Source organism: Peromyscus maniculatus, chromosome X (assembly GCF_049852395.1).
Source record: "Peromyscus maniculatus bairdii isolate BWxNUB_F1_BW_parent chromosome X, HU_Pman_BW_mat_3.1, whole genome shotgun sequence".
Classification (NCBI taxonomy): domain Eukaryota; kingdom Metazoa; phylum Chordata; class Mammalia; order Rodentia; family Cricetidae; genus Peromyscus; species Peromyscus maniculatus.
Genome location: NC_134875.1, coordinates 90,283,573 through 90,306,198, shown reverse-complemented (window position 1 = coordinate 90,306,198; position 22,626 = coordinate 90,283,573). Strand labels below are relative to the sequence as shown.

The 22,626-nt window shown below is 40.4% G+C and overlaps 1 protein-coding gene across 3 annotated transcripts in view; it reads right to left on the bottom strand.

The window, feature by feature from the left end:
• The window catches only part of Arhgef9 (Cdc42 guanine nucleotide exchange factor 9), a 162,148-nt gene extending 141,110 nt beyond the window's left edge, over positions 1–21,038 (bottom strand). Inside the window, exon 1 of one of the 3 annotated variants that reach the window (XM_006981193.4) lies at positions 20,222–21,038. In XM_006981193.4, coding sequence (XP_006981255.2) covers positions 20,222–20,251 — 30 coding nt within the window. In that variant the 5' untranslated portion in view covers positions 20,252–21,038. The remainder of the gene's footprint in view (positions 1–20,221) is intronic. The other 2 variants (XM_015999692.3, XM_076562306.1) reach the window with 2 other exon arrangements.
• Positions 21,039–22,626: the final 1,588 nt, after the last annotated feature.

The window sequence follows — 22,626 nt, the reverse complement described above, 5'->3', positions numbered from 1 at the left end:
ATCACTGGGGAGGCAGAGACAGAAGGAAGCTTGTTTTGAAGCTTGTTTGCCAGCTAGTATTAATGAATGGGGCATCTCCAGGTTCAATGAGAGACCTTGTCTCAAAAGTTAAAGTACAGACCATTAGAGCATGAAACCCAACATTGACCTCTGGAGCCAATCATCTGAGATTCAACCTGACTTCTTCTATATACTGCTAATTATATGACTTCTAAGCAAGCTACTTAGTGTCCTTGGCTCTTATTCTGCTCATCCTTAAAATAGAGAGAATGGTGTAATATCTTAGTATTCTTTCTGCCCTTCATTCTAAACAAGCACAAAAGCTACAATCACTTTTATGTCTCATCTAAAGCAGGGAGATTATTATGGTTGTTTGTAAGGGGGTTAGTGATGGTACACATGTGATGTGAAACACTTAAGAGAAATTTCTGACATATAAGACTATAGTAAATGCTAGTAAATAATACTGTTTAAGGATTTGAATACAATCTCTGCCCTTAACTTCAGGCAAATAGCATATTCTGTGAGCTTCAATTTCCTCATCTATAAATAGAAGACCCAAATAATACCTGCCAAAGCGACAATGACACAATGGATTTAAATGAGCTCTATGGAATAAAATATACTCAGTTAGGATGTGAAGCTTTGCTATAGACAAACATGGATTTGTGCTAAATGAAGATTCCAGCTGTTCAAGGTTCTCCCCTTCCACCTCCAGCACTCAGAATGAAGTTTCCACTAACAGACAAATGACAGCCTTTATAGGCAATGAATCAACTACAGAAACATCAGAAAGTGAGTACCAGGTCTTGCCTCCCAATAGCGAGTCAACAAGGAGGGCACAACAGTGGCTGCCATTCCACTGACAGATGATACACCATTTTCTTGAAACTGTTCCTATTTCTCATAGGTGCTTAGGCTCAATGCTACCCCAACTTCCTTTAGCTGCTTACAGAGAGAGAGAGAGAGAGAGAGAGAGAGAGAGAGAGAGAGAGAGAGAGAGAGAGAGAGAGAGAAGGAAATGGTACAAGTAGAAAAGGCTCACATACACCTGATTCACAAAGAGGAAAGAAAGTCCCTTCATTAGGACCACAGTTCTCTAGATTCTTGCTCTCAGCTCATATATAAGGCCCTTGCATATACATTTCTGCTTTGTTCTTCACAGTAGCCTGAGAAGTCATCCTCCTCATTTTATAAGAAGTAAGAATGTGACTTACCACTACTCCTACCCACTGCTTCATGGAATTGGAAAGAACAACAGATTAAGAGCCAGAAGAGACAGTTCTAGGAAACGTGCTTTGGAATCCATACAATTCTATACATTTGGAATTTGGAAAGACTGCAATATCAGGGTCAAACATAGAACTGAAGTTTCCATCCTCTAGGCAAAAACTGGAGCTTGTTATGGATTCAATATAAAATGTTCCCAACAAGCTCATCATGTTGAATGCCTGGTCCCCAGCTGGCAGCACTATTTTGGGAGCTGATAGCATCTCTAGGAGGTGGGACCTAGCTAGAGGCATGCTTTTGAAGGTTATTTTACTTATTCATCCCTACACATTTTTTCGTTCTGCTTTTTTTTGGGGTGGGGAGCAGGGGTCGAGACAGACTTTCACTGTGTAGCCCTGGCTGTCCTTCCCTGGCTAGTCCTCTGTAGACCAGGCTAGCCTCAAACTCACAAACATCTGCCTGCCTCTGCCTGCCCAGTGCTGGAGGCACTACCACCCGGCTCATTCTGCTTTTTGTCAGCAATAAAATAAACACCCTCCTCTTACTCATATTCCTACTACCATGATACTCTGCAACAAGGTCCCAGAATCAATGAAGCTAAGGACTATGGACTGTACCTCTAAATTCCCGAACCAAAATAAACCCCTTCTCCCCTAAGTTGTTTCTGTCAAGTATTTTGTCACAATGACACAAAAGCAATTAACATGGTGATTTATATAGAGATCTAAAGAAAACTACCCCCCAAGAATAACTAGCTGCATCTTGTATTTAAATAGGATATTGGGGGCCTACAAGAAGTCTCAGCAAATAAAAGTCCTGATGCCAAGACTGACAGACTAACTTTGATCCCCTGGGAAAACTGGCTTCTGTAAGTTGTCTTCTAACTACCACACAAGTACATACATACTATGCATACATGTACATACATACACATATAAATAAATGAATAGATAGATAGATAAGATAGATAAAATATTTTTAACGAATTTTGCAACTTCCTAGAAACTATGACCTTTTATTGTGTACCAGTTTTGTGGCGATCTTGTGAGGGAAGTACAGCAAGAAATAGGAACCTAAAAATGTAACTACCCACACACAAACTTTTTTATCATTCTGCCCTGTTCTATATTTCACTCCTTACTTCTTAGAACTCACATAATTTTTAAATTTGTTTTATTTTTAATTTTTAAAGTTTTTGTCTGTTTTATTCACTGTATAGTACCAAGATTAGTGCCTGCTACATAACAGATACTCAATAAATATTACTGAATTTATAAATAGAGGAATATTTACGTTTTGGGGGATGTAGTGGAGGGAGAGAGAAAAGCCTCATTTGGCATATAGATAAACCTGTATCCAGTGGTCTTAAGCAATTTTCCCAGGAAGAATTTCTGAAGCTTGCAGTCTTAGCCTATCACCCTCACCTCACTGCATATCCAGTTCAGTTGCATTTCACCTATGCGGAAAAAAAGTTCCTGCAAATCCCTGGGCTAATTCTAGGTTTGGTAACTACAAGTAACCTACAGTTTGCCCCTGGATCTCACTCATCCATTCTACAAACATACACAAAATGTCTGCTGTGTATTCAAAAGTCACTCTGCCACTCATAATTGCCTTTACAGCCATACATGTGTGCACACACACTACACATAATTGCCTTTACATACATGCATATGCGCGCGCGCCCACACACACACACACACACACACACACACACACACACAGATGCCATCTTACAAATACTCAAATGGTCATTATGAAAGCTGTGTACTGCAGGCTTGACTCTGGAGGGGGTTTCAAACAAATTAATTGTAGCCACTCACAGCAGAGCTCAAATGGTATAGTAATGTTGGAGAGATAGGAAAGAAATGTATTCAGCTCCACACTAAAAAAGCAGAGACCAAACATCTCAGCTCCAACCTTAGAGGGACTAACATGAGCACTCTTACAATGTAGAACAGTGGTCCTGAGATAATTGGTCAAACAGTATTCCAAATATTTTGCTAAAAGTGTTTTTTTTTTTCTGGATTATTAACCCCAGCTTAGCTACCTTGAAGATTGGGAACTTCCAGATCCATGATTCTTGAACCAATTTCTTAAAAACAAATCTCTCTTCTCACCATCCCTTGCTCCTCTCATCTCCAGAGAAGCCTAGATAATAAAGAAACTGAAACATTAAAAGATTTAAATGATTGCCCAAAATTACATAGCTGTTCAGGGGGAGAACCAGACATTCTAACTCCAATACTGTTTTTACCTTGTCCTACAGCTTAGTTAATTCAGTAGAAAGCTCCTTTGATCCCATCTTTGAAATGAATATCAACCTGTTCTCCTTTATTCAACTCCACTATTTCTACCAATCTTTCAACTGAGCTTTGCTTCTCCACTTTCACCTCTTCAATTCATTCTCCACACAGCCTATAAATGTCACCTTCTCCAATCATAAACATTCTGTATTGCACTGAGACTAAATAGTGTTTGTTAGATGCCTAATATTACCATTCATACTCTGGAGTATGTTAATTCATTTAATTTGCACAGTAATCCTATGGGCAGTACCAAGGCAAAGAAAGATTAGGTTACATGCTAAAAGTCACCTAGCTAAGAAGTGATTGAGTCAAAATTTGAATCCAGGCACTCTACTTCTGGAGCCCACACTATTGTCCACTTAACTGCACTGCCTTCAATTAGAGCCAATATACATTGTATCTAAGCTTACACAGTCCTGTGTGAGATGATACATGCATGATTGCTTTCACATCTTTCTACTCACCTCCCTCTTGCCCTGGATTCTGGTCACAATGGTCTTTCCAAAGTATGTCACACTGTATCAACTGGAAGGCCTTTCCATATGCTGTTCTTGCTGCCTTCTCTCGGCTCACAAACCTCACCGTCTCTCTTGTTTTTTCCTTGCAATCCAAATGCGTCAAGATGCTTTTTTTTTCTTCTCAAATCCCTACACAGCTGACTCAGCTTTAATGTCACCTTTTGGTGTGTCAGGCAAGTGCTTTAATAGGTTATCTCTATCTTACCAATAGGACCTCTCAGAGACAGCTTAATGCTTTTCTGTTCCCCATTATCTGGTTTCTGTTGGTTAATAGCTTAGTCACTCGAAGAACTAGTCATGTTCTGAAACACCCACATTGTGTTACTCAGTTTCATCAATGTGACAAAAACCTGGGCCTTCTTGGTCTCTCTTTAAACAGAAAATCCAGGAAACCTTTGTATGAAGGAAAGATTATTTCTTATAAATTAATTGTGGCTGGATCTCTTCACATTCAAAGAGGAAGAATTTTAGGTCTGCTTTTCTAAGATCTGAATTCAGGGCAGTAGAAAATATTTTACCCTGTCCACCAAAATCTCTGTCCCCTGTGGCCTATCAGGAAGAATACGTGTTCCTCAGACAGGTAAGAGAAGCATTGTTTACATAGTTCTTTCTTGGCTATTAGTCAATTTACTAATGTGATTCTCATAGCAGAGTGGGATGACAAGTGAGGCTATGTCATAGTTTTATATGTCATTGTGTCTGTTCTATGGGGTGCCTGAATTTTTGGTCAAACATTATTTTGGGTTTGTCTATGAGGGTATTTCTGGCTGTAATTAACATTTGAACCAGCAGATTAAGTAGAGCACACTGCTCACTCTGAAGTGTGTGGGCCTCATATAATCAGTTGAAGATAATAACCCAGCTGACTACAAACTAAAACTTCTGAAACTATGAACACAAATAAGTCCTTCCACCCAAATAGCTGAGGAACACACCAGAGCATGCAGAAGCTACTTCTATGGCATGTGATTTACAGATTATTTGTTTTATGCTATAGCTTCAGCTTAGAATGCCTTGTACATCACCTATGATTCTTAGCACCCTACCACACACCAACTTTGCTATCTAAGAAGCTTAAAAGTACCATTTAAATACATCTTTTAATCAAAGTCCAGTCTAGTCCTCTGAAACCTTATACTCCTATATTTCTTATAATTATCAACATACTTACAGCACTTAGCCCAAGTTGGGTTTATTTCTTCTCCAGTCAATCAAAGCACCTTAAAGGGCTAGAGAGATAGCCCGGCTATTACGAGCACTTGCTGCTCATACACAGGACCTGAACCTAGTTTAGAGCATCCACAGGGCAGCTCACAACCATCTGTAACTCCATTTCCAGGTCATCTGATACCCTCTTCTGGCTTTTCAGACACATAGTAGTGCACATACATATAAGCAAGCACTCGTATCCATAAAAAATAAATAAATCAGTCCACCCACAGGTCCCTTATATGCTGCCTCCACCACCCTACTCCACACCCAGACTTCCCATTTCCTCCTTTCGGATCTAACCTGACAACTGTAGTCTTTACTTCACATCAAGGAACCTTCTCTTTGCAACAGACAGAAACCACTACAGAAAACCACAACCAATCAAAATGCAGAGTGGTGAAACCCAGTCCCAGTGAATAGCATCTACACACCTAAGGTTCAGGAACATTGTGGAGGATAGGACAGAAAAATAGTAAAAGCCAAAAGATTAGGGAGTTTGTTGTGAGGTTGTATCTCCCAGAAGCTAGACCCTTACAGTCTCAAGAACTTGACTGCTCAAATGTGAGCTGAATAGGGACAACACCAATGGACATGCCAAAGTGAATGGGGGAAAGACTACAAGGTCTCAAGCCTACACAAGGAACTACAGGCAGCTGAGGAAAGCTGAGAGTGGGAAAAGTGGTCTTCCCCAGAGCAGAGGACACCAATTGGTTGTCCAGGATGAAATGGTCAGCACTAAAACATACATACAAGTAACATCATATAGATTGAGCAAATTATATGTAGAAATGTGTGTGTGTGTGCATGTAATAACAATTAATGAAAAAAGAGGCCATGAATTTGAAGGAGATCTGGGAGGGGTACATGAGAGGGTTTGGAGGGAGAAATTTAATATTATAATTTCAAAAATAAAAAGTGAGTATAGGAATAGTTCTGAATAAATAAATAAATAAATTTAAGCATGTTGAAGACAAACTCAAACCTTGTTTTGATTGGCCCATATTTCAGTCTAATGTAGTGCCTTAGAAATCATAGCTGCTTGATAAACATTCATTTTCCTTAAAACGACCTATTAAAATCCATCACATAACAAGTCATAGATGGAGTACTTTATAATCAAACAAAAAAAAAAAAAACCAAGTACTGAAACTTTTGAAGTAAAGAGAATCATCTGTGTGTGTACTTTCTCTTCCAAGGTCACAATGAAGCAAGGGCATGTCACCTGGCAGCACCAATTGGACTTAGTGGATTCAAAAATGAATAAATGAAGTTGGGAGGGAGATATGGTGGTGGAGGGTCTGAAAAGAATTCTAATGGAGAGAATGGGTGTGGATATGATCAAAACACATCATTTACATGCATTGGTACTCTCAAAGAATAAATGATATATATTTAATGGTTAAAAAATACACTGCAACATTGCTGTTTGTTGGTGCTAACAACTGCAGGTATAATTGGCCATAAATATTAAACACAAAAGACTCTATTGCAGCCATACAAAATGAGGCTTTCTATATGTAGTAATAGACAAAAATTGTCCAAAACACACACACACACACACACATATATATATATATTATATATATATATATATTTAATTGAAAAGGGGGAAGTCTAAAATTGCTATATGTATGAAGTAAAGAAAAGTGTGTGTGTGTGTGTGTGTGTGTGTGTGTGTGTGTGTATTACATACATATGTATTGTAAAGACAAAGAATACCTCTTCATGAATACCCAAGAGATTGATAACAGTAGCTGCCTCTGGGTAAAGTGACAGAGTAACAGGTTTGAGTAAAAAAGAAAGACATACTATTCATCACATTATGAAACAATGTCTCATTCTGTACCCCAAGCTGGCTTAGAACTCTCTATGTAGTCAGGCTTGTTATGAATTTGTAGTAATTCTCCTGTCTCAGTCTCCTGAGCACTGGGACTATAGGAATGGACCACCACACACAACTGCTTTATTTCTTGAATTCTGTACCCTGCACAGGTATTAACCTATTCAAAATAAAGGTAATTTTTTTGTCATGCATCGATGACATGGAGAAGAAAACATATTGACTTATTATTAAGTGTTGACATGTCAATTTTCAACTTTTCCTTTTTTCAATTAAGTATATGCCTTGGAGATTTTTGTATATTACTACATATAGAGGACTGCATTTTGTGTGGCTTGAAAGGACCCTGAGGAATATAATATGATTAGTGAATGATTCTTTGCATATGAAACTGATTTTCTGAGCCAAGTGAGATGGATTTTGACTCTCAAGGAAATGTAAAATATTTATGTAGTTTTTCATCTGTGTCAGGCACCATTCAAGGTACTTTATGTGTGTATTTATTTTTTTCTTTACAACTACACTGTATAATGTGCATGTATTACAGCTATATTCCCAAATGTGAAGATACAGACACAGAAGAATGGACTGAGATACCCAAGACCATGCAAGTAATAAAGGGCTACAGGAATCAGTTAATTGTAGGGAACCTAGGTCTTGGATCTATGCCCTTAACTATTACACCATGTCACTGGCACCAAGGTTAAAGATAAAAGCTAGAAGACTGTGTATGCTATACTGTCAGCATCCAGAAAATTACAATTGATCAATAAATCAATGGATAGATATATAAGTAGATGGATTGGTAGAAGAATAGTTATGTGTATAAGTGAGCAGTGTTTGGAGAGCACAGATAATAGAATAAGGGGTACAATGGTCATGAATGAGTGGCTGGTATATAATGTAAAAATGTTTGCCATTAGATACATGAGCATTTGATATCTGATACTGTCGTTTTGTTAACACTGAGCAAGATGCTTAAATTATCTATCCTTGTTTCCAAACTAGACTAGATGATAAACTTTCAGAAAACAGAGATACATTTTAGTTTCCTTCCTTGCTGCATCTCTGTAGTCCAGAAGAATGCTCAACACATAGTATATATCCAGTCAGCAACTGTGCATTAGGTTACAAACTAACAAAGCAACGAATATAGACAGACATAATGACTTTGTGAGATCTAATGTGAAGATTGATTGAGACAGCTTTCCATAACAAGTACACAACTGGTAAGCTTCTCTTCTTTTGGCCCTACTAAATTTATCTTACTGAGAATATACTGTCAGTTTAGAACTTACTTCTGTAGATTCTTGTTTTCTTTTTTAGTTAGTTATTGAATAGCTTGTGGTCCTGGCTAAAGCACCCTTCCTCTCCAAACTTAAGTTCAAGTTCACAATCTATAAAATGAGTAATATTTAAGCATATTGTGTTGCAGCTAGGGAGTATGCAAGATAGACAATCCCCCCTCCTTTTTTTTCAAAATTTTAAGATATGACTCAACACATAAAGTAAATGACATGATGGAATACGTTGAAGAGAGATATTCAGACTCCTGCCTGTTCATTCTCCATCCTTCTAAGGCACATCCATAGTAACTATGTAGCTTTATGTCAAGAATTTGCAATATTTTTTTTCTGTGAAGGGCCAACTACTAAGCAGTTTGGGCAGCATGGGCCACATGAACAGTCACAACTATTCATCTTTTCTTAAGAAGCCATGGAAAATAAGTGATGGTTTATTTTTTAACTATATGACTATGGTTCAAAAAACATTATAAGCCCTGAAATTTGGGTTTCATATAATTCCATATACTTATGCCATCAAATATACCTGTTTTGATCTCTAACTATTTAAAAACTATAAAACCCATTCTTTTTTTTTTCTTTTTGAGAAAGGGTTTTTCTGTGTAGCTTTGTAGCCTGTCCTGGAACTCACTCTAAATCCATTTTTTTTTTAATTTTATACTTTTTTATTTAAAAAATTCTTTCCTTTTACATACCAACCCCTGTTCTGCCTCCTGCCTCTTCTTCTGCTCCCCCCAACCTACCCCCATCCCACCCCCATCCCCTCCTCTTAGAGGGTAAGGCCTCCCTTGGGTAGTCAAAACAGGTTGGCATACCAAGTTCAGGTCGGACCTAGGCCCTCCCTCCTGCGTTGAGGCAGAGTAAGGCATTGTACCATAGGGAATGGGCTCTAAAAAGCCAGTTCTTGTGTCTGGGGTAAGTCCTGGTCCCATTGCCAAGGGACCCACAAACACATTAAGCCACACAGCTTTCGCATGCTCCCCAGCTGTCAGTCCAGAGTCCATGAGCTCCCATTAGCTTGGGTCACTATTTCTAGGGTTTTTCCCAACATGATTCTGACACACACCCCCCCCTTGCTCTTATAATCCCTCCTCCCTCTCTTCAACTGGACTCCAGGATCTTGGCCAAGTGCTTGGTTGTGGGTCTCTGCATCTGCTTCCATCAGTCACTGGATGTAGGTTCTATGATGACAATTAGGGTAGACACCAATGAGTGCAGGGGAAGGGTAGTTCAAGCACCCTCTCCACCATTGCTATGGGTCTTAGCTGGGATCAATGATATCTTGGCAGAGTGTACCATTAAGGAGATGGGGAGAAATCTGCAGCCAGGGAAAACCCCAGGAGCTCACAAGGTTGTCCCCGGCTAATACTGTAAACCCATTCTTAACTTGTGAGCTAAATTGGACTGGCAGACTACAGAGTGCTAATCTCTGGTCTAAAGACTTGGGCAAAAGTACACATAAATTGAACCTTATACCCGAGGCGGTGTGGAAGCGACAGGGGCACTACAGAAAGAAAAGCCAACAGTGTTGCCCTGCAAGTACTCAAATTAGACGACAAAATTGCTTGGAATAGAGACAAAATGGTCAGACATAAAAGGGCCAAAATAAAAGGCAAAATTCTCTACTCTGTAACAGGCTTTCCCCAGGACCATGTCCAATTTGCAAAATGCAGGCACACTGGAGGGCAGAATATTTCTTGTTCCTTAATGAGAGAAGCCCAGCCTCCATCCAAGGAGCTCAGGCTCTAATCAAACCTTAAAAAGGACAAATGGCCAGAACTCTGCTCCTTGACTACGGGGAGCTTAATGAAACCCCCTTCCCTTTGAGGACTGATGAAGCCCATAGTCTCCATTTCTGTGAACAAGCTTCATATAATCTTAGATGTGGCAAGGAACAAAAATATTTTCTTTTTAGCTACCAGCACTTCTTTTCCAGCCCAACTCACCTCCTCAGGGGTTCCACCTTCAAGTCCCCAGGCCTCCCCTGAGTACTGCTGGCAAGTCCCAAGCCCCTCAGTTTACACCCTTTTTAAACTGCACAATAGATATCTATCTTCGCATTCATTCCTCGATGGTCCTTTCCTGCTGCACTCTGCTCTTTGTAGGTGGAGATATACGGAAATCTCAAGCCCTTTGAAACATTTTTGAGACTCTAAAGGCTCTTATGGCACTCCTATCAAGAAATCACTGTTAGGTTTTAGAGAGGAAGAAGAGAGGACAAAGAAATACAGCATCAAATTGTCCTTCAGGCAAATGTTATTAATACCTGCAAGCATGAAAAAGCAAGATATCTTCTTTTCAGGTTACTTGTGAGGTGGTCAGAAAGACAAGGTGTTGCACCACAAGGTAAAGGTTCCTTTATATTACCAAATAAGGTTCAATGACCCTAAGTGTCCGGTGGTCTGAATTAGGAACATGTACTGTTCTGGTTCATTCTAATACATTCCTGGGTAAACAGTCAGATGGAGACTTCGGTAAAACAATAGGCCTGTTTAATATGTGACCTGTGGAACATGACATATGAGGCATGTGGCTTGGTTAGTATGTGACAGTGATTAGTCTGCCTCTGTCTCCAGGCAGCAGTTTGGCTGGGGATGGTCTTGTCCAACTTACAACCCTCTCTAGTTCCAGGCTACCTGGAAGGCCTGTTTCCAGAAATGACAGGTTTCCTGCTTATGTGACATGACAATTTCCTGTCTGATCATGTCCCAAAAGTCTTCCCTATAGTCTCTACTATAGACACCTACATCACACAATAAATCCCTCCTAAAAGTATGGGATACCTCCATTTTTAGTGCTCACTAAAGATCCTAGCCCAGGGGTGCCACTTACAGTGGGCAGGTCTTCCTTTCTCAATTCACTTAATCAAGATAATCCCCCACAGGAATGACCAGAGAGGCACCATTTCCAGGTGATTCTAGATCTCATCTTGATAACTGAGATTAATTATCACAGACTCTTAACCATTTTTCTCTAAGGTTCCAATATACTTTAAAGTCTCTCTCTCTCTCTCTCTCTCTCTCTCTCTCTCTCTCTCTCTCTCTCTCTCTCTCTCTCTCTCTCTCTGTGTGTGTGTGTGTGTGTGTGTGTGTGTTTATATTCTTTCATTGATAAATTGTTGCTTACTAGGCTACTGAGACCCTGTAACTTTCCATGCCACACCCTGTCTTGGCAGTAAAAAAGTCAGGTAGATTCTACAGAATGGTACAGGACTATGTGAAGGCCATAGTTTCTGACCTTACACCTTTTTGGAACAGACACCCTCCAGCACTTCCTGATCCTCAGTGTTAGACTAAAAGTATGTTTTCTTTTCTATTCTTATCCACCCATACTCTTATTTCCTATTTTCTCTCCAGTGGGAGAATCCTTCCACTCAAGGACTGTCTTACCTCAGAGCTTTTAGGGTAGCCCCCCACCTCTTTGGACAGGCCCTATCTAGCCAAAGACTTATCCTCCCTTAAACTTCCCAGTAGGAGTAACTTCCCTTAGCATATAGATGATTTATTAATCAGCAATGAAGACTAACCCACATACAGTCAAATATAATCTTAACTCTTTAAAAGTCAGCCTTATAGAAATATGTTTTCTTTTACAAAGTCCCTGAAGTCTCAACCAAAAAAAATAGTGTATTAAATTATCAAAGACTAAATAAAAACATTATTATAAAGAATAAAAAATGGTCCAGTCCCTGGAACTTTATTGGCCTCAGGTCCAAAGAGCCTTTCCAAATACCAAAATGATAATATTCTAACTCTGGGGAATGCTGTCACAAAACAACTAAGGACCTTCTCAATCAGAGCAGAGTTTAATGGAAGTGGGTTCCTCAGTTTGACCATAAAGCTAAACCTTTTAATGAGGCCTAAAACGGATCAGAGGAAGAGCCAAAAGACCAGATCCCTAAAATGCCATGGGCCCTACATAGCCTAAAGTACGCACTTCTGGACTCTCCAGTACTAATTCTCTCTGATCTTACTGATCCCTTTTCTCTGTAATGTACATGAGTGAAAGAAAGTAGCACTGGGAACAGTGACACACAAACTTTGTGGCCCTGTCAGTTCCTAGCTGCTTATGTGACAGCCTTCACATACACCCATACAGAGGACTAAAATACCTACTGGTTTCAGGAGATGTCATCATCACTAAGACAGAGAAAGCCTCAAAGGAAACCACTCTCCTATAAAACAGTATTCCTCACTTTGAGTTCCTCAGCCCCCATAGTCTGACAGTAGTCTGCCTTTCATTTCCAGTATCCCTCAGGAAGTGATTGAAGCTTGTAAAATTAAGCACTATGTAGCCTGGCTCCATGAATCTTCTGGAAATGCAGAAAGGGCTCATTCAACCCTCAAGAGATCTCTCTAAGCTTGTGTTCAACACTCAACAGTGTGGCCCACTCTTCTCCCAACTGACTCCCAATACTACAACCCACCTCAGCTCCTTTGAAGTCTCTTAGGGTCAACTCTTTTTCCAGACAGACTTCTTACTAGATTCAGATATTCAGAATTTATTTCAGCATATTATCACTGAGTCAAACAATCAAGGCTCTCACTGAGTACCTGAATTAGCACAATGCAAGACTGAACCCATCTTCCAGAAAAGACCTTTTCACATTAACCCTGGAGATTGGATCTCCCATAAAAACCCTCTCACAGAATAAAAAGCCACCCAAAGCTTTCTGGATTGGATCCTATCAAGTCATTCTAATGTCTCCAACTACAGTCAAGTGACAAGGCCTATCACTGCGCATTTATCTGGGCAAAATTAATTAAGACTGTTCCACCCACACGAAGCTCAAACAAGCTATTCTTGGGAGGCTCTTGGAGATCTGTCTACTCTTCTGGAGAAACCTAAGTAAACCCCTTCAATGACATTCCCAGAACCCAGTAAGTAGCCAAGATTCATTCTATCACTTTTCTGAGTTCTATGAAATATTTTTATAAGCTCCTTTTTATTATTTTGCCATCTTACAGAATCCTACTCAGTTTGGAGAGTTCGTGTTAGACCTGTTTCTACAGGGAGACCTGATCAACTATTCCTGGGCATAGGTCATCATTTACCTTGAGTAATACTGTATTGGGGCATATTCATTGTCATTTTACTCATATCCTCTATCTTAAAACCAACCCCTAAACCCCAAAGAACCATTCCTTGCCTTTCCTGAATCTAAGGCACTCAAAATCTCACCTGGATATGATTCCTTTGTCCACATAGCCATGACTCTCCTGGTGTGCTCTCTCCTGACAGTCCTCCCTTACATTTATACATCTCCTGGCCTGAAAATCTCCTAGGAAATCTCACAGGAAGGACTTGAACTCTCAGCTCATATAGCACATCTCTTGTTTTTAATTTAGCTGGGTGACTGGTATTTTCCTGGTCACAGGCCATTAACCCCTCAGGAATGTCAAATGTTATCATCCTCACCAATACCTGTCTCCCACCACCAAGGATGACTCTCCAAGTGATGTCAGAGTCCTGCCTTCAAACTCCTACAACTACTAACTCCACCCCTCTCCAAAATTCTGCTCAAAACTTTTATGCTTTATAGTCCTATGACTATATGACAGATCAGCAATGCTAACCAGGTCCTCAAATAGAAATTAACTATTTTATAGTTCTGAATCAGTTCCAGAAGACAAGAAATATTCACTCTCTTGTCAATTATTTGGCTTTGCTGATATGTCAAGGTTGGAGGTAGAGAAAAAAAAAGGTCAATATAAGATGCAAAATTCCCCACTCTCCAGCTGACAGATCCTAACTGCTGGAAGCATAACCCAGTGATTAGTGATGTTTTATGCAAACAATCAGAGCCTAACTTCTAATTGCTCCTCGAGGCTAATGTCACCTCAAATGGCTAATCCCAAGAAGGACAAGTGGTGTTACAAATATTACTGTCTCAAAATATCAAGTTCCCCCTTGAACTCTTTTCAAATAGATCCCACACAAATGGCCCAGTAGGCAAGACTAAATAATTTCTCCCAACTGCTACAAAGGACTCCATTCAACAATTTTCATTCATATTCATCCCCACCCCCATCAAAATTTGCCTATATGTTCTGTCCGCAGTGTGTATTATGCTTTAAAATCTTTATAACAATTCTAGTCTGGTAAAGAGTTTTATTCCCCGCCCCTCCACCTTAGGCTCATCATTTTCCTTCCGACATTTAGACGTAAAAAAGGAGAAGGTTCAAGTTGTTTCCATCTCTCACTTTCACAGGCTACATGCCATTTTAAAACTCTTAGTAGTTCATTGGGTCTACTTTCAGAACCTCAACTGTCACAGTGCTTCTCAATCTCCTCTAAGTTCAATATCTAGATCACTAACTTCTTACTAGATAGCTACAACTCAAGACTGTCCAAACATCAGACTCAACACTTGGACTCAGGCTCAGACTATGCTGGTCATCTCCCTTCTCTAGCCCTTCCCCAAAGGCTGCTCACTACTCCATTTTGCATTGCTTATTTCAGTGAAGAATCTCCCCCTCAACTTGGTTTCACAGAATACTCTAGGTGCTGGAAGCAAAGTAGAACAAGATATATCGTGACAGCTTCTCTACTATCATCAGTACCATCAGGCTTTGCCTCACAATCTAATTCTGTGCAGTCTGTAATTCTGTACTTCTATAGTAGCAGACATATAGGTAGAGTAATTATGACAGTGACTGCAAGTATCACCTAACATTCAATTCTTCTTTGCTAACAAATGTAAATTATGGTGTCATTTAGTTTCCATTGTAGATCAGAGTATTAAATATGACTTCTGAGAAGACATCTATTAAAGGATACCTGAGTGTAGCTGGAGATTTCTCCAGTCCTGTTGGGGCCTGCAACTGCTCAGACCCAAGTAAACACATAGAGGCTTATATTACTAAGAGAACTCACAGCTACATAGTTCCCTCCATGCTGCTTAGTTTCTGTTAACTTGATACAAACTAGAATCGCCTGGGAAAACGGAACCTCAATTGAGAAGCTGCCTCCATCAAATTGCCTGTAGGCATGCCTGTGGGGCATTTTTTTGATTAATGACTGATATTGGAGGGCCCAGCCCACTGTAGGTAGTACCACTCTTAAGTTAGTGGTCCAGTGTTATATAAGAAAGCAGGTTGAGCAAGCCATGGGGAGTAAATTATTAAGCAATGTTCCTTTAGTTCTCTGCCTCCAGGTTCCTGCCATGAGTTCCTGCTTTGGCTTCCCTCAATAATGAACTATAACCTGTAAACCACAAAAACCCTTTACTTCCCCAAGTTGCTTCTGGCCAGTGTTTTATGAAACCAACGAAGAAGGAAACTAGGACACGCCCACACAGAAGCAGAGTTGACGACATGTGTTCATTTGGTTCTTTCATCTTATGCAGGTTCAGAATCATTCAAGGTGGTTCTGAGTGCTTTTGTAAAATCCACAATCCCTCTTACACTATATGTTTTGGATTTTAAATGTGGGTTTTAAGTAAACAGTGATACCCCAATGATTGTGAAGAAAAAACCAGAACATGATGATTCTGTTATTCTATATGATCAACTGGGGAATTTGTTGTGTTTTTAAACCTTAAAGAACAAGACAAAGCCAGGTACAAGGTATAATTGTTCAGTGGCTACTCATCTTAGTTCACACATGTGATAACTCTGAATTCATATTTCTTTAAAATAGAAATGCATTGTTCATTTCCATTAATTGTTTGAAAATTAAAGAACAAGTTATGAAAATGAAGAACAGTTCTGATCATTTCATGATTATTACTGAACATAATTTTGTCATACAGAAGAGAATATTAAAAGTTGATTTAGCTGAACAGTGGTGGCATACACCTTTAATCCTAGCACTCAGGAGGCAGAGGCAGGCAGATCTCTGTGAGCTGGAGGCAAACCTGGTCTACAGAGTGGTTCTAGGACAGCCAGGCCTACATAGTGAACCTCTGTCTCAAAAAATAAAATGGATCCATTCTACATACCATATATGCTAAGTATACCAAATTTCTAAAACATTAATATTATACTTAATTTTTTTGGAATGTCAGAAATCAAGGTTAATTGACTGAAATGCTATCTAAAACCAAATCTCCATTACCTACACTAGTGGCTAGGAGTCCAACCCAGATCATTCAAATCATTGATTTTTATATGAAATACCCTTGTATGTATATAGCTATTCTTTCTTCCCCAAGTCTCAGCCATATGAGTGACTTAATAGGTAACAAAAAATAAAAAGACAAACCATTTACAAGTAATACTGGGTACAGTCCTTTCATTATACACATCATCTCTACCATTATCACCATGAGCCAAGCCACCATCCCCTCTAACCTGGACTACTGTAAGAGCCTCCTCACAATTCTTGTCCTTACCACTACCATCTATTCTCCTGGTAAAATATAAGTCAGATCATGCCCCTCATCAACTCAAAAGCTTCCAATGTCTCCTCATCTCAGTCATACAAATTTCTCCATATCATTTATTGATCTATTTTTATTGATCTGTTTTTTATTTTTCTCTCTGATTTCATCCAACATTTTTCCCCACTTAACTAATTCCTTGCCCACTGCATTTTATTTCTTAAACAAGCCAGTTAGATTTTCTTCTCATTGGTTCCTACATCTAGCGTCTTCTTCTAAATACGCAGATGGACCTTAAGTTCTTTCATATTTCTGATTAACTCTTCCTTAACCAGAAAGGTTTTAACTGATCTAATATATCATCCCATTCTCATCTCTGTTCTATTTTCCTTCATGCTTAACACATCTTGGCTTATTATATATTATTTTGTGTGACTGGTTTGTTATCCCCTACCAACCTACTATCCCTAAGAATAATTGTAGTTTATTTTTGTTCACTACTCTTTTCCCTCTGTACCACATCCGTGCAAATTCATAGTAGATAGCCTAACATTTTTTAAGTAAACCAATGTCTACAATAACACCTAGAAGATAAAGGTACTGCTATTCATGGATGAGAATAGTCAGAAAAGTATAAAAGTCAGGCCCTTAATCTTATTGTGACTCTACGGAGACTATTATTTCCATTTTAGACATAATTCTTATTTCAGTGACAATTATCATTTCAAGAGGAAACTATAAATCAGTGTACTGAACAATTTATTATCCAACATGAATTCACAGTTAAACATCCTGCATCCACTAAGATAGTAATTTCCGTAAACTCCTAAACAATATTTTATATGAGTTACATGGCAACTTGTGAATTAATTTGCAACTGTCAAATGTGCTAAAAAAAATTCAATGTGTAGTGTAAATGAAAGAGCCATATTACAAAATGGTGGCTACACCTAACTCCCTATTTTTCCATCATAATCATTACTAGTTAACTTTTTTATTTAAAAATGTTTCCATACAATATATTTTGATCATATTCTTTCCCCTCCCCCAACTCCCTACCCATCCAACTTCATGTTTTCTCCTCCTCCTCAGCAAAAACCACAAAAAAAAATGAAAATAAAAACAAACAGAAAAATAAAACCTGCACGGGTTCAAACCAAACAAAATCCCAGCCCCGAGAAGGAAATTTGGACACAGAATCCTACCCCTAACCAAGAAGCTATTTGCAGTTGACACCTGCTAGAAAAGGGAAAATCCACTTTTTTTCCAGTAGAGTGTCACAGGGTATATCAACATCACTCTAGGGCAAGTCCCATGCCCAGGAATAGTCGGTTTACTAGTTAACTTTTATCCAATATTTACTGGAAGGAATGTTGGTGGACATTCATAATCCCATTTAAGGGAGAAAAATCTGAGACCCAAGGTATTCCCAACAGTGAACACCATGGTAAAGACTAAAGATTTTCTGCCTCCCTGGCTAAAATAATAGTATATTACCCTCCTGAATTCTATCAAGTGGCTAGGTAAATGCTTTTTGTTGTTGTTGTTTTGTTTTGTTCTGTTTTTCGAGACAGAGTTTATCTGCATCGCAGACTGGCTGCCATGGAACTTGCTTTGTAGACCAGGTTGGCCTCGAACTCACAGAGATCCACCTGCCTCTGCCTCCTGAGTGATGGGATTAAAGGCGTGCGCCACCATGACCAGCTGGTAAATGCTTTTATCATAGAATAGTCACTGCTTTGGTCTCCTAAAATTTTATTATGAGGTTTTTTTTTCCCCTCACCAATCAACCTTTAATCACATAGTGTTTTGCAAGATATGTCATTGGCTTCTTTTAAAATTGGGAAAAGTTCAAATTCTCCATTAATTTAATCTGTTTTCAGCACACAGTTCTGAGCCCTAACATGTCAACATATTTGCAAGGGGGGGGGGACTCTCGCCCAGACCCAGCTGCCACAAATTTGCATGGAACTTGCAAGGAATTTTTCAGGCAAATGTTATAGCATTTGTTCCTACTGAAAGTCTTTTCCCAATTCATTCTTTTCTACCTTGCTTAGCACCATCTGAAACAGTAATTTGTGGAGTACTAAGGAAGGACAGTGAAGGAGAGTCAGGAGACTCAAATTTACCTCCAAAGAGTTTGTGGCCTTGAGCCAATTTGTCCCACTCTCTGTGTCCTCTGGTGTGCTGGCTGGACTGCAAGCACTCTAATATCTCTCCCCGCTCTCACTTTTACTGGTTCTACAAACATTTGATTTAGCCTTGTGGGTCCCCAGGGAAGGAGAGAGTTCTGGGGAAAGGAGCTAGGGAAGCCCTTGCATTTAATGGTATGAACTAGCTGCCTTTAAGAACTACTGAAACAGAGCCCTGAGAAAATCCCGAGGAAGGGAAAAGGGGAGTTCCTTTGCCTACATTTCTAGCCCACACCAGATTCTCTCTCTTCTTTTCAGCATGGAAATATAAAAAGGAGGCAAATATCAATGTTTTGCCCAATTGCTTCAGACTCCCTTGCTTTTGCTGCAGATTGTGGGTGGCAGTGCAGAAGTATGTGCTGACACTGGCATCAGCGCCCGCTGACCCAACCCAACTGCCCTCCAATACCCCTTGTCAGTACTAAATACAAAGTCATTGTGGCCTTCCACTCCCCAGTGCCCCTAACCAGACTTGGACCGTCCCTGGCTGATTCAGAGAAGCATCAGGATTCAGGCACCACTTCCTCTCTGCAAAGGGAAGTCATTTCAAGGTCTCCAGGTATAAAAGGGATCACCATGGCATAAAATGAACTGAAGATGATACTAAATGCATACCTACACATACAAACAAAAGCACAGTCCTTGATTTTGTGGGGGTCTGCTAGTTGAATTCCCATTTAGAAGATGAGGGTTTCTGTAGCCATCTCTCCTTGACAAAGCCCTAAATGTGGATTGGGTGAGACCATCCCAGGCAAGGAAGCTTTGCAGGTCTTTCCCAGATAGCTTCCATCTGGGTGGCCCTGGGCCCTAGAGCTAGCTAGGGGTGACAGGTACATACAGCCTAGTTAAGGAGGTCATGCAGCTCTCCTATAAGGTTCTCTACAGTTCTTGGCTTTGTGGCTGCTCCCCTCGACCCCTTGCCAGCCTGCTTGCATCCTGGGAGCTTTACTGCTTACAGAGAGCCCCTATATCAGACCCTTGCTTCTCGGGCATCCCAGGTAACACCTGAGATGCTCCTGGTCACTTCAACTATCCCCCAGCTTGAGCCTACCCCAGTCTCGGAGGGCAGCAGAAATGCCTATGGGTGGGGGGTGGGAGGGGTCTTTACTAGTCTGGTAGGCAAGCAGAGACTCCTAAAATGGCTACAGGAAGCTCACTGGTGTCTGAAGGACAGTGGCGAGGGCGGTGGGCAGAGGTATGGGGGCTCCTGGTGTGGAGGTTAATTCGAGGGATTGGCGGTTGAATTGGAGGATTAGGGCTCATGCAGGGAAAACTAGAGCTACGTGCACTCACCATTCCCGTTCCGCCTCTAATCCACTGCATGGTGTCCGCGAAGTCCAGCTTCTGTGAGGCCGGGTGGCTGGCGCGGGATGTCGCGGGCTGACTGGGAGGTAGGGCTGGGCTGGAGGAAGCGAGAGCCCCAGCGCCCCCTCCGCCTCCCCTCCTCCACGGCTCTACAGCCGAATCCCCTCAGCCTGACCTAGCCTTCAGTTAGGTTGTTTCGTGCCGGCGTGCAGGCTGTGCTTCTCCACCCTGCAGCTTCCCAGGGGGCTTGACAGGAAGGAAACACGCAACTGGGGGAGGGGGTCCCAGTGAGCCGCCTTTGTCTTCCTCCAAGGCTTGCAAACTGAGGGGTTGGGTGCAGGCGAGACTCTACCGGGGAATAACCTCCGCCAAGGGTAAGGCAGCTGCCACCCCTGCCTGCCCTCCTGCTGCTCTCGATTTATATGCAGTTTATTGTGGGGCTCCCCAATTATGTTGACTCAGCGGAAAGTCTTCTCCAAAGTTGCAAAAGGTGTTGGGACAGTCTCTAAATATTAAGATCCTGGCCCACTGAAAGTATGCCAGTGAATTCTCATGCCTGTTTCCCCAAGCCCTCCCTCTGTGTATTTTCCTGGTGCCCTCTCTAGTGTCTAATCTCCTGCGCTTTTATCTGCATTACTTTCACTTTTCAGAATAACCGTGGAAAAGCAAGCATTATTATCTCCATTGTACAGAAAAATAAAAGGAGGTTTGAAATAGGTAAGGGACATTATCGCATAAAAAAATATGGTCACATAAAAGATAAAGCTCTGACTTTACACCCTGCAGCAGCTTTCTAAACTTCTTTCAGCTCACTGTGTTCTCTCTCTCTCTCTCTCTCTCTCTCTCTCTCTCTCTCTCTCTCTCTCTCTCTCTCTCTCTCTCTCTCTCTCTCTCTCACACACACACACACACACACACACACACACACACACACACCATTCCAGTTGTCTCCCTTGTATCTTAAGGAATATGGAAGGTAGTCTAAATGATGGATATATTTTCCATTTGCTTATTTGGCTGAGAATGATTTAAAAAAAAAGTTTATCAACAGAAATTGCCCGTCTTTTCATAATGCCAGCTCTGGGCAATGAAACCCAGGTCTGCCCTTTTACATCTGCTGAGAGTTGAGACTGTCAGCTCCAATCACACCCATTATTTTTCTGTATAATCTTCCCAGTAACTCTATGAGGCAAACAAAATGGTGTTTTAATTACCCCTTCTGTTACATGAATGTACACTAAAAACTGAAAGACATCTCTGCCCAAAGTAACACAGAAAAACAAGAATCCAGGGCTCCTGCCTTGCAGGATAATTCAGGCTGTACTAGAATTGCAAAAACTGGTTGCAATTGCAGCAAGATAGAATTTAAAGTGTGGTGTCCAAAAGAAGTTCCTGGGAGGATATTGTCATGAAGCTATCACTAGCATGTTATACACATAGACTTTTTGACCTCTTCTTAGTAAACCATTCGTTTTATCCAAGTCACTGTTTGGGCCAGACACAGTTGGCTGAAGTCTAAAGCTTTGATATGACCCCAAGCACTGGAGGCATACAAACAGAAGCTCAATTGCCCTTTGCCTGGGATTCCTGAATTAAATGGGGGCGTGGCTTGGATAACCTATCAAGTTTCTCCCAAGTCTGGTAGTCCAGGCATCAGGGATTCTACAGTGTCTCATCACTTCATCACCCATGGTTCTTCATTTGTGCTGTATCTTGGATATGCCTTCCCTACCAGCCAGCTTGTCTACCAGCTAATTGAAATTATCATGATTCTGTAAGATCTGCAAACGACTATGCTACCTGCCAGAAGCTTACCCCAAATACCACCAGACCTAAGTCCAGTTTCACTCCCACTTGAGTGAAAAGATAGTTGAGAGGGATAATTTTTATTTCCTGGTTGTTACAGATAAAATTGTGACTACTTCTGACAAAATTTTAGGTTGGAGTCCAAACCCTTAATACTGTAAACTGTTACTATATTTGGATGTAGGGTCCATAAGGGTGTAAATAGGTTAAATTGAAACCATTTGGGTGGGCCTTTATCCAATATATCCAATGGCCTTATGAAGAGGAAATTGGCACAGAGACAGAGAATGAAGACCGTGTGGGAACTCCTCTGTAAGCCCAGGAGAGGCTTCAGAAGAAATCAAAGTTAAATTTGAACTCAAACTTCTGGCTTCCAAGATTATGAGAAAGTTAAATTCTGATAAGCCACTCAATCTGTGGTTCTTTGGTTATCGCAGCCCTAGCAAATGAATGTGCTGGATGCCTGTGTATTTTCCTATCCACTCATTTAACTGGAATTATAGTTTTTAATCTTCAATTTTTTTAAAGAAATAACAATGAGTTCCTGACTTTGGTACTTTTTACAACACTGACTGGCACAAAAGATG